Source organism: Pempheris klunzingeri, chromosome 11, assembly GCF_042242105.1.
Source record: "Pempheris klunzingeri isolate RE-2024b chromosome 11, fPemKlu1.hap1, whole genome shotgun sequence".
Classification (NCBI taxonomy): Eukaryota; Metazoa; Chordata; class Actinopteri; order Acropomatiformes; family Pempheridae; genus Pempheris; species Pempheris klunzingeri.
In genome coordinates, this window is record NC_092022.1 from 9,877,316 (window position 1) to 9,895,186 (window position 17,871).

The following is a 17,871-nucleotide window of genomic DNA, read 5'->3' on the forward strand; positions in this document are numbered from 1 at the left end:
CAAACAGGAGGAAAGAGAGAGGAGAGAGAGAAATGGGGAAAGAAAAAGGACAAAGGGGAGGGAAGACCAATGTAAGACACACATTGTACATCAAAGGGTTAAGACAAAACACCCAGCATAATGGTCAGCTACAGAGAGCAGCAGTTTTCACTACAGGTAGTCTATAACAGTCTGCTTGCACAAGCTCTTCACCTCCAAGAGAAAATGCATTAAATGCTTTATTCAGCTCGTACTCTATTACAGCGTTTCTAGGGGGCTGTTTTCATGTGGGCCAGAATTACAGTGCAGGGCGATTAACTCTGAGCACTTAATTTCTAGTGTGTACAATTTTGAGGAATAGGATGATGTCGCTTGTTGCTTTTGTCTTGAATTCGAACGTGAATGAAAACACACTGTGTGAAAACTGCTATCAGTGTTTCAGCTACAGGATGGGAGGGAGATGGAGATTGCAAGAAGCCCAGAGGGAGGACAGATGAGAGTCGTTGACACATGCTGCCAAAGTTCAGCCCGCAGTCAAGTAGTTGAATCACTGCGCGCGCACACACACACGCACATACACACGCGCACCCACACATACACTATAGCGGAGCCAGAGCAGCCGCAGTTAAAGTCAGGCAGCTCGTGTCAATATAATGGCCTCAAGGACCTCTAAGGTAACACAGACTCTGACTTCTGAGAACAAAATTACAAAAATGGCCTCTGAATGTTAAGTTTAGATTATTTGAGAGGTGCTGACAATTTAGAAATGTTTACAGTTGACACTGGCAATATAGAGTTTTCATATTCGAAACTTCTCAACTTTACCAATTCATAGTGAGATAACAGCAGCAAAATGTGTGCTTTTAACCTGCACATTAGGTACAGCAGGTTAACATTTACATGGATTATTAGTGCAAAAGAGCAGGAGGGAAGAGGTATTAGGGATTTCTTGATAGATCTTTGCAGGGCACACTAGCAAACAAACTTTTCAATACAAGCTAGCAAAACACATCAAGTTAGTTAACTCTGGTGTCTACACACACCTCTGGTAAGTAGCAACTACTCTAAGTAGCATCTACTTAGAAATGTAAAATCATGCACCTTTCCGTCTGTAGCCCTGAGCCTCAGTTTGAGGACTGAGAGGTGCCATTCTAAAGTTTTGGGCACTGTCACCTGCAGCGGATGGTTAGTAAAAAGAAAAAATGAGAGGCAGAAAGACCACGGTCAAGAAAAGAAGCTTGAAGTAAGTGAAGAAGGGCAGAAAATGATGCAGATGCTAAAATTTCTTTCTAAATTGGATATTCCAAAAGTATCTTATGATACAGTTGGATTTTAGCCTGCTAATGGCTGCTTCAACCCCATCATTCTGAAAAACAACAGAAACACAAGCGCAAAGCATGCTAACCTAGTGGCATGCTAACTCTCGCCAGATCGCCACACCTGCAGAAGCCTTGCATATCTGAGTCCGCCTCTATTAAGCTGTTGCTTTTTGAGCATTTACATGCAAAGCAGATAGCAGATTTAATATACAGAAAATGGGGCCATAAGCAATGTTAGCTATTATTAATAGGGCAAATAGTGCTTAAACATTTCATGACTACCACACATATACACACATTTGATTCCACTTCCTGGGTAATCATCCCCCATAGGATCAACTGAGGGGAAGCAGGAAGAGATGAGAAGGGTCAGAAGTCAACACCAGTAGAATGGGAGGAAAAGGTTACAGACATTTCTTAGTGAGCTGGGTGAGAACGATAATGAAGATGAGAAGAAATGGCATTGAATGACTTGTTAAGTGCCACGTCATTGAGCATGATCTAAGCAGGCATTAGCACATAGGCAGGTTATTAATCAATTCAGATATTAGAAGTTATTAATGGGTGTATTATGCTGCTAATTGACTATGCTATGAGCTATTACTCTTGTGTACAGCAAATGAAGTGTGATAGTTTAATGTGGCTTTAAACTGCAATTTGTGTTTTCAGTCACACAGGACCATATAAATTTTCATTCAACATTTAGAAAAAATTGCATGGGATGCAACATTAACATTCTATAAAATGTTCTGTAGTACTTATACAAAGAGCACACGAGACACTTCATGTAGGCATAATAAATGAGTATCTTGATAAATATGCTTCTAAAAGCTATTTATCTTTTTAGTTTTGTACTAGGCACACTGGTGACAAACAAAGTTGGATAGCTGAAAGCAGTGAGACAGTGAAGTAGAAAGAAGATGTTGCCAGCTCGTGTTAGACCCTAAGAGAGAAAGTAGATGCTGTGTGGCTGCAGATGTTGCCTGCTGTGATAGCATAAAACTCACTGTCAAGGATGTCTCCCAGGCCCTGGGCACGGAGCAGTTCCTTCAGTCGAGCCACTTCATCCTTCAGGTCACGCACCAGCTTGTTGTTGGGATCCTCATTGATGACAGCATTGCATTTGATGTTCTTAGCTCGGTCAGCATAGCTAAAAGTCATAATAATAACAGACCGTATTTGTAGTTGCGGATCAAATGCAAACAGTTTCAAACACATTAAATGGAAGTTATCGTGCATGACCTGGATGGAGAGCTTACCGCAGCGTGCTGAGAGTTTCATCATAGTTGATATCTGCAGGACTGAGGGCAGCTACCATGGCTGTTCTCGAGTTTCCACCTGACAACAAAAGATCAACAGAGAGGTTAATTATGTGCCAATGTGAATGAAAGGGCATCTTTCTAACACACCAAATGTAGAACCTAAACAAGACAGATTTTATTTTAAAATATAAGATGATGTCCACTGCGGTATACCTCAGCACCAAATAAAACTCTACTAATGGCAAAAATGCTATGTGCTAAATACCAATTCCACCAATATGAGGTATTGCGTTCATTATATTAAACTGATGCTGTACTACGTGTGTAATCTAAAACTGAAGATAACTGTACAACAAATATAAATTCCACCATATTCCACCAATAAAGGAGGTTTACGAGACGATATTAATGTTCATACCAAGGTTCTCCCTCAACAGCCATGTCAGAACAGAGTCTCTGTAAGGGATGAAGTCAGTCTTCTTCTTCTTCTTGCTCTGCAGTTAACAAACATTAATTTAGCAGGCAGAAAAAAAAAAAAAAAACAACTGACAACATATGAGGCCATCTGTTTTAATGAAAAAATTAGAGATGGCAGTTATGACTGAACAATATGATGATGTACCATGACAAACACCTCCTATGTAAAAGACAAGAAGTCAAGTCAGAGTGACTGATTTGATTGCTTTTGCTCTGATGCAAGAAATGTGGGTTTTACTGTGCATGGTGCCTAAAAGCAGCCCTAGAGTGATAAAAACGGTACTGACAGAACACTGCGCATTGACTTTAACATTGCACATGGCAAAAGGCTGTCAAATCAGCCTCATGGGAGGAGTCAGAGGTTAGTAGTTGAGCTGTCATAAGGTTTACCTTGCTGGTACAGTTATCCTGCGTAAGCAAACATTTCAAGGACAAGAGAAGAGAAAACAGAAGGGCAGACATTACAGCATGCCAGGCTACAAACAATAATTCCTTGAGAAGACAGGGTCAAGTAGTTGAGGGTAAGAGAAAAGGAGAGAAAAGAAACAAAGAAATTGAAACAGACAGAGAGCACTCACCACTTCAGCCAAGGCAGAGATAACCTTTCCTAACGTGGTGAGAGACTTGTTGATGTTTGCTCCCTCCTGCAAAGATGGATTAACAAAATATCATTAGAGCCATCAAGGCAATACTAGTCAGCGGTTTGGCACCTGCTGGGTGTCTGATGATTGAGTCTTACCTTTAGCCTGGTGCCTTTAGCTCCAGTGGAATCTGCTCTTTCACTCCCTGCCAAGTCCACCAGGCTAATTTTACTGACCTGAAGAGGTAGTAAATAATAAGCAAAGGAACTTTAGATGCATCAAGCTTATGAATAATTTACATTTTAATGATAACAAACTGAGAGAAAGTGAGTATTACTAAAAGAATGACAGCAACGACTGCCTAATACAAAGTTCATGAAGTTTTAAAAAACAAGTCTACAAACCAAACCATGAGAAATCTTTTACACCAGGACATAACCATCAAGTGGAATACAGCTAGGCGGTAAAATCTGATAGAGTGGCCAAATACAATGGGCATTGTGTTTACAATAACACAGAAGTCTTTGTCTCTCCGCAGTCAGAGGAAATGCTACAAGTCAAATCTAAAATGGCTCTCTTTCTTTTTCTTTCTCCAATCACCACCAAGAGGACCATACGAGACTTTAAGCTCAAACCAAAAAAACTCAAACTATGTAAAAAACAGTATGAAGAAATGCTCTCCCAAACAACTCCTCTGACCTTTTCTGTGGAGAGATCTGTTTCACTGTCATGTCTCTTCTGTGTGAAGACGATGGTGAAAACCGCATGGGACCTGCTGCTGGTCTCATTCATATTGGTGGCGGCCACAGTTCTGCAGGTCAGCACATACAGACATAGTTAGGAAATACAAAACGATATGGATGTAATACATTTCTGAGCACAATAATTTTGCCTTTTAGGTTATTCAGTATTATTAATGTTAAGCTCATGGTCTTGGCTATTACTGGAGCTATCATCACAGGGTTTTACGCCTATTAGGTTGAATTGAGTCGAAGGATTTACTTTGTGGGGTGGAGGTGGATAATACTGTGAGGACACCAAACATAAATGCACAAGGCACACTCAGAGGGAAAGTCGCGGGGGAGATACGGGCTGCTCACAACATGTTCTAGAAATAAGCCTTCTGAGTCAGCACAGGAAGATTAAGGCAGGGTTCACTCCTCCCCACTGGAGCTCTCGTGACACACACATACACACACACACAGAAAAACCAACACACACTTGTATCACATGCCCTCATTTCAATGAGAAACACTCACTACATGCAATTTAATTAAGTTTCCAGGTCAAGCTAGACTTGCTGTTTTATTAAAAATCTCACCATAAAGAAGGTTTTGGTCCTGAATATTACTAGAAATTCCTTAATAAACGCTGATGATCAAGCTACAAAAATGTATGTGAAAGGAACATTTAATGATTCCAAATTATTTTCTTCCTAACAATTTTCAGCCTAAATTATTGGGATTATCTTATAACAACACAGCTATCGCTGCCATTATCACTCCCACTCCTTTCTCATGATCTCTGCATGATCCCAGGGATTGGCTCACCTGGCCTTGTTGCCTGCATCCATTAGGTCAGCGATGTCTGTGTAGGAGGTGACAGCTAGCTTGGACAGGTCCTCCACATAAGGGCCTAGAAGCGGGTGTTCTCGCACTCGTAGGTTCCCTTTGTTCTTAGGGTTGAGCAAATCTCGCACACGTTCACAGTAGATCTCCATGTAACTGACCTATTTGCAAAAGTAACACATTATCAGTTCAGGTGAGTAATAATATAAAGCAGTGAAATGCAGCTGAATGTAAACTATTATAATGCAGATGTATTACAGTACATTTTGTACCCAGACAATATTTTCTTTTTTATTGTTGATCCATGTAAGAATAATTTACTCTTCTGAGACTTTTGTTTTCCAGTTAGAGGCTCTTTGACAGTTCTGCCAATGAGTGGTTGATTTCTGACTATCACCAGATATAATGTTAGGAGAAGGCTAGGAATGGTTCATTAGAGGCAAGCCAACAGTCAGAGGCAGGGCCTCAACATAAGGATTACAGCTGCAAAAGCAGTCTGAAACTCACCTCTACTGAGTAGGAGAGCTCCTCTTTGTTGCTGTCCTCATTGATTTTCTCAAATAGATCTTCACAGAGCTGCAAGGCAGAGAGGGGAGATCTTTAGTGCAAGTTAACAGGATGTGGAGGGGTGAGAGGGAGGATAAATAGGAAGGAGACCTGTGGTCCAACAGCTAATATAGCCATATATAGCAACTCATTTAGCAATAAACAGAATGTGAGATCTAATGAATGTCAGCAGATAAAAACACTTAATAATTATTACTAAAATACAACATAAATTCTAAAATTAATCAAAAGCAGGAAACAACATTGTAAGAGATAGCTGATGAAACCGACTTTGACAACATTTTAGACAAGGGATGGCATGCAAGGTCAGTAGATATTACTTCAAGTAGATATAAACTTAGAGTTTGGTGTCATCAGCACAGAGGTTAATTCAAACCCCATAACATTAGATAATCGGATCAAAGGAAAACGTGGTGAATAAAGGGAGGGAGCACAACTAAAAAAACCTTTGGGGGAAACCGATGTAGGTCACACTCTACTTGCTAAAGCATTATAGTGTCTATCAGTCAAATAAGGCCTCAATTAGAGGGGGTCATAAAAAAAAAAAAAGAAAAGAAAAATCAATAGTCATTTATACAGCAAACCATTGGCTTTTGTCATATCAGGGGCATAAATATAATGCTCACAAATTGTTGGTGGTCTGCGGCATGTAATATATTGATACGAGATTCTGGGTTTTGATCTTTCCTAAATCAATAAACACTGTTCTTGTATTAAATAAACATAAAATTATCTAAGTGAGCAAGTTGCATGAGACAGTGTGCAAAGTTGGTCTTAATCTCTCAATTAAATCAGAAGGATGAACTGTAGAACAAACCATGGGAATGATTCCTTCCTGCCCCTCCTCCTGCTTGCCCATCATGGTATAGGATTTGCCAGCTCCTGTCTGGCCATAAGCAAAGATGCAAACGTTGTAGCCCTCAAAAGCATGTGCCAGCATTTCCTTGCCAATATCATTGTACACAAGGTTCTGTGATGCAAAGCTGGGGTCTTCCGGCTGTGGGAAAAACAGATAGATGACTTTAAATGCATAGAATTTCAATAAAGTCATGGAATGTTAAATTGACTAATATATGGCTGTCTATACCGTAGTGTGCGACCAGTAGGAGTAATCAAAACTGAAGGTCTTTGCTGGTTCCTTTGGGGCTTTGGGGTTGGAAATAGCTGTGGAGGGAGAACAAAATTAGAATGTGGTTGATAACATCTGGTTTGCTTTATTTTTCAATTCAGTTTGAATTCAAATTCAAGTCATTTGGCTTCATTGGCATGAAAGGTTTACACAAAAATCAATCAATAAATACATTTTAAAAAATAAAATAAAAAGATATACACACAGTATAAATAACATAACCTGTACCTATCACTATCTGAATGTCACTCTTGAACTAGTTGGGGGCAGAGGTGAAGGTTGGGGGTTAATGACATTTTACTAAACTCTCATTTCTCACTTTAGAAGAAATGCATAATGAATTTAAAAAAATAGTCTTTCTCAAAAAAAGAAAAAGAATGTATCCTGTTCAGCAAAAAATAGGTCTCCAAAGATCTTGTTCCTCACAGCGGCATATCTGGAACTGAAAGTCACATGAGCCAGTGACAGATTATGGGCCTTTGGCTTTTTTGAGAACTGCAACTGTTGTGTCAACTTTTTTCCAATCACACCATCTTTACTCAGTGTCTCTGTTTGCCCTGCATTGTATGCTTTGAGCAAAAAAGACAAACAATACGCATTTTAAAAGTAACACATTTAGCATACTCCCACTATACCACCATCACCTGCTGTATCTGCAAAAAGCACGAGGACTATATTTCCGCACTACCTAGCCATTCCCAACGGCCACAGACATTTCTTAATGAACAAGAATCTGCAGCCATGCCTGGCATGTCATTCCTCTCAACCACGCTGGTTGGTACCTCTGGGACTAGTGTTCATGCTTTCCACACTGCACACTGGATATGTGACAGAGAGAGGGGAGGAGGAGAGGGGAGGAAGAACTTACTGTAGGATACATCCGCACTCCAGTTGTTCCTCAAATCCCCCTCTTAGACAAACTGCACTTTTATTGACTAAAGCTGCCCTGTGTCAGGAACAATGCACAGAGTTCACTCAGGCTACACAGACAAATTCATACCTCCACCGCCAGAGCTGGGGGGGGGGGGTGAAGAGGACAGAGAGACAGAGAGGCTTGTGTAAAAAAGGTTTGAAAGACTCAAAGTTACGGGTGTGCTTGACGACCTAGCAACAATCCAAACAGAATGACAATAGAAACCAAAGGCAGAACCAATGGAAAAACAGTGAATCTGCATCTTAGTAAGAACAACCTGCATATTTAGAGCATTTTCACTCTTTCCAAGCCAATCTCCAGTGTGAGCCACAAAGCAGTAATTACCATTGTTTCATGCAAATTTTGTGCTTCGCTAATAGCCAAATTAGGTTTGGCTCCTCGACATGAGGGTGCTTGAGAGGCTTTTGCACCAAGATGTCCCAGGCAGAGTGCCTTGTGTGTTCAGAGGATTTCAGCACACTTATCAATAATGCAAGAGATGGGGAGAGACAGGGATTGCATATCGCCCTCCACAGGTCACATGCTGACAGAAAAGCACAGTGTGTCCTCAGAAAACAGAACACTAACTGCTTCATGCTAAATATGTGATGATTATAGCAGCTGTCCCTGCACTGAAACTCAGGTATCTACAACCTGGCCCAGTTAAAAACAATGCATTTGTTTGTGCCCCCTACAATGCTGAAGCAGGTTAAGGTGTACAGGCGGAGCAGCAGCTTCCATATTGGGCACTGGAAGGGGATACAGCAAGACAGGTGGCTAAATAAAACCAAATTTCACCTTTGACCTGCCTCCAAAGGGAAATTGGAGCCAGGGCATTGAGAAACGAAGGGGGATTTAGGTTACCAACGCCCCTATTCCCCTTTCCTGGAACAATCTACAGTAGCTATTAATGAAGGGGCAGCCTAATTCTGAGTAATTCAATGACTGTCAACAAGGCAAACCTAGCAGTGAAAACAGAAAGATGATGAGACAGTGCCACGTGTGGGGGCAGACAGTGGGATGCCTGTGACGAGCAGCGGACAGACGGTGACAAACTAGCCTTACTGTGAACCACAGCTGTGCTCCATCAAGACAAGAAATGATGTGAGCTTTCTAATCTCAGGGTCAGTCACCTTCTACGGTTCGTTCATGGGCTTTTATCAGAGACAAGGGTAGATGTAAAAATGTATCCATTTATCCAACACAGCAAAGCTACATGGTAGCAGCAAGTGGGAGACTGCTCAACTCCTAAAAGGTGAATCATGCTCACGACGTGGCATGAACATCTCATTTGATTGCCCACTCAATTGCTCTCAGAACAGACAGCTGCATCCCCCTTATGGTCCGGTCAGTGCGTCATAAGAGTGGGTCTGTCATGTAAGAGTCTATAAAAGTGTATTGAAGTGTATTGGTGCAGTGAGGGACGAGGCTGGCAATGGTTACATGTGTGTGCAGTGTAATATCTTAGAACCAATACTTTGCTGTGAGTGAATTAACACGTGGCCTCTGAAGGTTTATCCAACTATTGTGTCACCACACACACCGTTTAGTCAAACTGTTGTATCTAAATGTTGATGCATGAGGCAAGATGAGGTGAATTTTATTCCTGCCATCTGCGATCAAATCAGACTGGTGTGCCCCATATCTTCTATCATGACTCACCTACTTTGTATCAGCTGTATAACAGTCACTCGCTGCACTATTTACACTTGCACCAGAACATCACACTTACAAACAGGATCTATATGAGCGCTGCTGTTTCAATGGTAATAGACACAAACTAAGACGTCAATGAGGAATTCCTCTGCTTTCCATTTATAGTAAATATTCCCACCAGAGTCACATCCTGGGCTTAAAATGGCAGACGCATTCTGCTGCCTAATAAACGTCATCACTCTGTCTTTCTCAACCATGGCAACAGGTATAGGACCAGATTCTGGTTGCTATAACAACCTCAACTTGGCACAGAAGGGGAGGATGCGGCACATTGCGTTCTGTTTTCTCCCGTCTCAAGCATTGCCCTTAACTGCTCTGTGGAAATTATTCAGAATTACTTAAATGCAGGTTTATAGTCAATTACAATTATTTATCAAACAGTGATTTCCGGATTTTAATCCTTCAAAAATCCCGAGACGTTCAAATAGCATAGTGAGAAAAGCTTTAGGATTTGTAACTAAGACATTAAGCTACTTATCATGTCAGACTGTATGCAATACCAGAACAACTTTTACTCAGAAAAACCCTTTTGATCTCAGTAAGTGGAACATTTAATAACAGGAATATTGTAAAGGAAAAGATATCAATTCAATTATTTGAAAAACCTTTTGAGCGCTTAAGCACTACTGTTGGTGACAGAGAAAATTCACTATCAGTAAAAGAGCAACATAAAGGAGTGTTTTGTCAACACTGTGTCATCATCAGGCCATCAAATAACACTAAACATCCATTTCATAAACGGATGACATGCAAATCTGTGTGGGAGACAATGTGGGAGGCAGGATTCTCTCAAAATAAGGGAATTCGTTTAAGACCCCAAGTGCAGTGAACCGACACAAGCTCCTGGGTGGTATATGAGGGCAGTGTAAATGTTTATTTGTCCAAAATGCCACAGCTCTGTATTTTCAGTTCCTGTCCCGCAGAACATAGCACTGATAGGATGCTGGCACTCCACAGGAGCTCTCCATTTCAAGGCAGGGTTGATACCAGTTAACTAACCACATCCTGCTATCAAAAGAACATCACTCAGCTGGTTGTAGCCGGCAGACATTTTGTGCTCCAGTGTTCAACATGGGGCCTATAATCCGGCCAGGAAAGTAAAGACACCCCTCAGTAATTAGGTTGTTAGGAGGTCTCAGAGCACCAGATGGGGACTAAAAGCTAGCCCCTTTCACCTGAGACTGGCAGACAAACAGGGTCTAAAATGGCTGAACGCATCTCTCTCTCTTCTCTGGTAACCCTCTAGAGGCCTGCTAGCTGTTAGTTCGAGCTGATCGATGAGCGCCTGGATTCACAAGAAGGAGATAAGGCCATTAAATAAATGTATATGTAAAATATAAAAAGGAAAACAAATGAATGAGATGGTACGGGAACTCAAGCATTCAGAAAAATAATATCTGTACAGAATTGTAATTACCACATGTGCTTCTTTAAGCAAGACGGAGGAATTTTAATAGTATCCCCGGGGTCTGTGTGCATATGAGGAGCAGTGTGATGTAACACCTCACTTCTGAAGAATATTATTTCACTATTTTAGTTCACACCATTTAATTCGCTCACAGACTGCCATCATCCACAAAATAGAAATGTTTATAAATGTTTGTCAGTCTGCTTAACTCATTATGTTTGGGATAACAGGACCATAGGATTAGTCAAGACATAGAGAGATGAGTGTATGTATGCAAAGTAAAATCATTGCCAGAGACCAGCAAAAAATTTCAGAAAACGTTCTGATTTATACGTGCCTGAAAGATAATACTCAGCCATCTTTTTGTTTCAACATTTTGTTATACGTTTCGGCAAATTGGCACCATTAAGATTATGCTGAATTAGCCATTAGCAGTTCCTCAGTGCCACTGGATTACTTTGATGCTGAAGAAAAAAAGCATCTTTTTTAGTTTCTAAACCTAGTTAAGAATGTTTATTCCCATATAATGATCCTCTGAAAGTTAAAGTCACACTACATCTGAAAATAGATGTGCATCATGTGATATGTGATGATGAGATTTGACAGAGTTATGGCTCCGAGGAGGAGGAGGATGAATTTTAATGCAAATTGCAGCACTGTCCCTTTCGCCTCACTGCTCTCCCTTTGCCCCCATTCTGCAACTCTCCCGTGCACCCTGGGGGGAGCGCCTCACATTTGGAAACCTTTGGTGTCATCTAACACATCAATTTAGATGGCTAATAAATATTAACATAGATAGAAAGTCTGTGGCTCATGCGTATTCATCAATTTCCAAATAATGTGATAACCAGCCAAGGGAATATGGGAAATTGTCACGGTAGCTCATGGGAGGTTACATTGCAAGTATTCCATATGCCAAAAAATGTGTGGTGTTGTATGAGAAATATGTATAGTGTATGCTATACACAGACGACTTAAATGCTGGCTAAACGCCTGCACTGTGTACCCGGTCTTATCATCTATTTCACATGAGAGAAATCAATACTGTGCATGTCCATTCAACTTTACAAATGCACACCTGTGTCACAGTTTGTGCATGAGCGGTGAAGCAAAGCAGCTGTTGACATGAGCCCCTGGTTTCATCAGTGCCACAGTAACGCCAATATGGTTGTTCAGTCTTACATAGGGAGCATGAAGATTGAACGGGGCACATCCCGATGTGGCCACAGAAATGCTCTGCATGTTGTATCCAGTGTTTTTGGAAGAGAGTGTGTGATGGCTCGGTTGCCAGGGCTGCAGCACAGGTGACAGAGTTGTCACTGGATGCAGCTCAAAGCTGAGGGCTAAAAGTAGTGTCTGAGCACTGCTGTGCACATTTGACAAACAGCTGAGCTTGTCGCAGCCACAACACAGGACATACAACATCTCCAAAACAGAGACAAACATGTGGTATCTTGATTATCCCTTTGGATACAGTACACGTTCACATCTAGTCAGGGAGATGCCTTGTGGCCTTTAATTAAAAAATATCCACACAGCAATTCAATACTCCTCTGGTGAGTACTCCTGCCAAAGAAACTCTGAAACTTTCCGGGCAGGCAGATGAGCTCCTCTGGCCAGGAGACGTGAACTTTCGCACCAGGATCCACATAGCAGCCATCGACTCAGACAAACAAACTACAACAAACTTTCTATTAATGACATGAATATGCATTGTCATCTTATTAGATAAGCCACTAAATCAGAGTAATTAGTTTGACTGTAAAGGAAGGCACTGAACTCCTACTAACAAATCCTCTGTCTCTACTCAGAAGGCTGATCACGTCATTTTTCTCTTCCTACTGGGAGAGGGGAGGGGAAAAAAAGCACAGGAAGACACCAGAACAATGCACTGAATGCAGGGTATTGCAACTGACAACGGAGCCCGCAAAACACATTAGGTAATCTGTTATGACAAGGCTTTATGTGCCCAGTCCCCTCTATCACAATGAGCCTTTTCACAATGCCTTACCCCCTCTCCTTTTTAGAAAAAGTGGTTGCCACATTTAGAAACAAGAAAACCTTCAATGTTTTCGTAAGTGAAAAAGTGACTGACGTCAGCTAAACTGCACTTTAAAAGCAGTTTGGCAGCATTAAAAAATACGTTTATTTTACTATTGCTTAGAGTTTACACAAACTCAAGAAACCAAATTATTGCATTGCAATAAAAAAAAGCCTATTCATTGCTTCAGATTTAGTCCCTACCAGCTACTATACCCCTGAGTATTATTTTCTACTTTTTGCAGAGCACTTGGAGTGAGGGTGTCATGGGAGAACATGCCATTTATTCTTATTATGCACATATATTTGGTAACAGGATTTCTCTTATTCCTTACCCCAATTAAGAAACCTGGCTTTCATGTTAACAGCATAAAGTTGAAATAACACAAGTGAGCTTTGTCTCATAACCACAAAAAAATGTATAATTTCCACTTTTACCAACTCCATGCCAAATACATTAAAATGCCTTTAGGTGGGGTTGCCAGTCTAGCTGGAAAGCAGTGGGAAAGGGTGCAGTCCTGGCCTATGTGCCAGCTGTTCCAGCTCTGCCTACTGTCTATTTATACAGCAGCAGATGGCAGCTAGTGCTTTGCATACCGACAGACTGTCAGTGACAGGAAGGAATGGACAGATTTCAGCCGCCCAACCTCTCTGCCAAACTCGCAGCCAAACCATACATTGCTCCCAGACCACAGACACTGATAGCTAGCTGGGGCAGTGAGGGCGTTTTGATATTAGCAGCTCACGCGGACTCACTGAGTCCAGGATAACAGAGACTAAAGAGAGGCTTCTAGAAGCCACCAGACAGAGAAAACATGCTAAGCCAGCAGGACTCCATTCAGAAGCTGAACAAACACAGAATTACAACAAAGAGAGAGGGATATCAGGCAGCCTCTCAGGTGATCACATGGGGGGTTAAACTCGCAAGGCACAAAGAACTGGCACGAAATCAGAGCTGAAAAAACAATAATGCCAATGGCTCTCAGGTCTAATGTGTCTAACCAAAGTCTGGACACAGCACCAAACTTGTCTACAGGACATATTTGATGTTTGCACCTCAGTGGTAGCATTGACGAAATGATAGAGGACCATTAATCAGGATTTTCACAATTCAAAGAGGCAGTGCTTGTCATGGATCAGGTCCAAGGAGGATATTCTCCTCGTTGCAGGTGCTGCCTCAAAAAGGTCAGAGGTCTCCCCAAACACATCCTGTGTCATGGAAAACTATAGTAGTACATCCACAGCTTTAGCTCAGTCTGGTATTTTGCAGTTTAAAAATAGCACTTAATGTATTAATGTTTGAAACTTGCCCGTGTCAGCCTTTTCACGATGAACTTTAGGCAATTGGGTGCATGTGCAGCATTTGAGATTAAAAATAAAGCCTTGCTTCTACAGTTCACATCTTGGAAATGTCTAAACATTTGGGGTTTTTTCTTCTGAGCTAAACTTAAACAACATTATGGGTAATGGTAATAAGGAATTGTAGCCATAAAATACGAGCCTACATTAGGAACAGAAATAAAACTTCTCTGCCTCGAGAGAGATGTTGATCCCTACTCTAACAATCAATTGCTTTTAAATAAGTGCCTGGTCCTAGAAAGCTTTCCAAATATTATATATTATGAATCATTAAATTCACAGTGAAAGCACTGATGACACATAAACCATTAAAAAAGATGGATTTGCAATATATTGTAAAGCCTGTTTTAAAGGTTGAATCACAATAAAACAGTGTATCAAGTTTGTCTGAAAACAACCAAAAGATTCATATGATCATCATATGATCCAGGCAGAGCGGTTGAACAGGGACAACAGTGTAGAGCAGGCTGTGCAGACAAGGGAAATACAGAGCCCCTTACATTCACTGCTCACAACAGGCACCCATTTTACAGAGCAGTGACCTGGATTTCCTCAACTAGCCTCCACTCAGAGCCCGAAGTCTCACTTTAAATGCTTTCTGGCTTTATATAAGCATTATGACATCATGAGCACAACTCTGGCACATGGATCTGAGGAAACCTTACAAAAGGCCCCGTCTTCAAATGAAGAAAATTTAAAAAAAAAAAAAAAAAAAAAAGAAGCTGCATCACTTGTTTGACATGTTTTGAGAAGCCAGAAAAAAATAAGGATAAGCACTGACTGATGCCTCGAGTTAATGTTGGATGACTAACACCTTTTATCCCGTGTTTTCTCTGCAGGGGACAGAAATGACGCATGAAACTGCGTGTCTCTGTGTGCGTGAATTAGTGTACGTGTGTGTACTACTGATCTTAGCTGCACAGCATTCAAATAGCAGCATGAGAGCAGATGAGTCTACTAGCTGACCAAATCGAGGGTCAAATCTCTCGTCTTATTAATTAAGTTTTCAAAATTAATATGCTGCCAACTCCTGCGACTCCTTGCTCATGAATAATACAGAATGAGCATCATGGCCACCACCAAGCAAACCGTGCTTGGACTGCAAAGCTCTTCATTTTGCCTCTGAATTCAGCCCTCAGACTGTGGGAGGAAACCAAACAATACAGTCTGGAAAGAGAACTGTGTTGGTCAGGGCACAAAAACTGAAAAACACATTCACTCCCTCGAATGTGGGAAAGTCCAGCCATTTCACCCAACTTAGGCAATGAACCAACGAGTAGGTAAGAGGAGCAAGCCAGGAGTACCATAACCTTAAAAACAAACACACCATTATCTTCTTTTCAGCCCTACTTTCTATCACCAAGTCAGGGATGAATGGTGATGTGGGCTGCTGTGGGTGCAATCTGATTTTCATAGCCAAGTGAGTATAACCTCAGTTAACCAAGTGAGTTTTAATTGACTGGCTGCATAGGATCCTGCTCTAGAAAAAAAAAATCCGACATTATAGAGCTACCACACGTGTGACTGATGCAGCTGTTTCTTTCAGCTGGAACTTTGGTTTTGTTTTGAAAAATGTAATAATATTTTCATATTTTCTTATTATCTTGTCCGCTTAAACCAAAAAAGCTGCATGGGCACAAACAGATGCACCCACATATCCCTAGTTCCCCCTCCTCTATGCACTAAAATCCACCACTGACCCCTTTGTTATACAGACAGACAATCTCTATAACCCTTCAACTGATTGGGTGCTGTAACAAAACTGGGACACATTTAAGGATTTGGCCAAACTGCATTACACCAGACTAATTCATCCTTGTGCTGTTCCACCTTGTTATGCGAGGGTGGGCGGGCAGCCTTTTATCTCTGGTAACATTAGTAACATTAATGGATGTGGTGTGGTCTGGACTCCAGAAGCCAATCGAAGCAGAGCCCTCGAGGAACATCTCCCTGTGAGCATCAATATGTTGTTGTTTTTCTGAAAGGTTCTTTCCAGAAAAAAATAGCACCTGAATAAGATACTGGATTTAGTAGTGAGTCCAGGATTATTTCACAAAAAAAAAAAAACAAGAAATCAAAAGTCATTTTCTGCATTTCAAGTTGTTATTATTGAAACAAATGGAACAGCATTGTACATTTACAAAACTATCTTATGCCATTAGTGGATGTTTTTGCAAAAAATGCTGAGATGGTCAGGTCAGGCATTTTTTGCAGTGGAGGTTTACACTGGAAGACAATGCCAACACGTTCATGGACGCAAACATAAAAGCTTTGCCTTTTCTTCAGTTTCTCTCAGCTGCATGAATACTGTTTCTTAGCCTCCACCGATATGACTGAAATCCCATCATCTGTGGCTGGTCGACGATATGTGATGCTGCCTCACGCTGTCCTACACGTGAATAGTGCTCGTGCACGACTTTCACTGTCTCTGTTGCTGTGGCTGCGTTCACATCTCCCCTCCCCCTCTCGAGTCAGCTCCGATCCCATCCTCTCCTCTAATATCCCACATTTTCTGCAAAGGCTGGAACTAGGAGTGAGCTAAAACAATGAGGTGAACAAAACTGAGTAAAGTAGATGTATGGAAAAATTGACTGCTATAAGGAGAGTACTGAAACATTACTGCACATTCGTCACTGTAGCTAATATGCTCTGTGAGATCATTTACATCGACACCAATTGGGCCACAGATCAGATGGATGGGCATTTCTTCTACCTTATGTAATGTGGCAAACCAGATCTCAAGAGATTCATCCTGGTTTTGCTTAAAAGACATCTGTAGCTGATCCCTATGATGTTAACAGAGGAAAAAAGCCAACAAATTCACCAGTTACATAGCCGAAGGCTGACATCATCACTGTGACCACTATTAAGTTTTGTACCGTGACTGATGTCTCCATATGTTTGGAAATCTGCAAGTATGTTTCTACAGATTTTAAGGCCCTAATTTAAGATAATTCAAATGATAATTACAAACAACATGCTAACCTAGTAAAGCTGTTGCAGTTCCAGGGGTAAATGATTTGGGTTATTGGTTAAGTAAATTGGCACAACACTATAGCAAAGAGGTGCCAAGACTCTAATGTTTAAATGTGGCCACAAGCCACAAAATCAAAAGAAATTGCTTCTCTAGTGAGAGTCAGCATAAGCTGTGGAGTGAAAATCACAAGTGGCTTGGTCAACTACAAAGCTGAAACCACAATCTAGCGGTAGAGGGCATTTATCACTTTCCCCTTCTGACCTCGGCCACACAGAGTACATCCCAGCATTCAGCCCATCCCTTCATATCTACTGCCATGTTGTGGTTCCTTATTCATTACAAAACAATTATTAATGAGTTTTCAGTACCAATGGAAAAAGCCAACATGGACCTGTGCCACATTTTAGCTTGTTTGATTTTAAAGCTCAAGAAACATTGTGCTGAAGGACTGCTTGCATGAGCACCTTTTCGCCAAAACAAATTCTAAATTTCAATGCAGACTTCATGCAGGTCTCATTTTCAGAGAACAATTTGAACATTGAGAGAGTCATTGTAGGAAACCTGAATTTAAGACTT

General features: G+C 41.1%; 1 protein-coding gene across 1 annotated transcript in view; it reads right to left on the bottom strand.

Moving 5' to 3' along the window:
* The window catches only part of kif1b (kinesin family member 1B), a 56,202-nt gene that overhangs the window by 32,267 nt on the left and 6,064 nt on the right, over positions 1-17,871 (bottom strand). The window contains exons 3-13 of the mRNA XM_070839665.1: positions 6,841-6,917; positions 6,571-6,750; positions 5,694-5,762; positions 5,169-5,347; positions 4,318-4,429; positions 3,777-3,854; positions 3,616-3,681; positions 2,979-3,054; positions 2,558-2,636; positions 2,306-2,448; positions 1,596-1,637 (exon numbers count right to left, since the gene is read on the bottom strand). Of these exons, the coding sequence (XP_070695766.1) occupies positions 1,596-1,637; positions 2,306-2,448; positions 2,558-2,636; positions 2,979-3,054; positions 3,616-3,681; positions 3,777-3,854; positions 4,318-4,429; positions 5,169-5,347; positions 5,694-5,762; positions 6,571-6,750; positions 6,841-6,917 (1,101 nt within the window). The remainder of the gene's footprint in view (positions 1-1,595; positions 1,638-2,305; positions 2,449-2,557; positions 2,637-2,978; positions 3,055-3,615; positions 3,682-3,776; positions 3,855-4,317; positions 4,430-5,168; positions 5,348-5,693; positions 5,763-6,570; positions 6,751-6,840; positions 6,918-17,871) is intronic.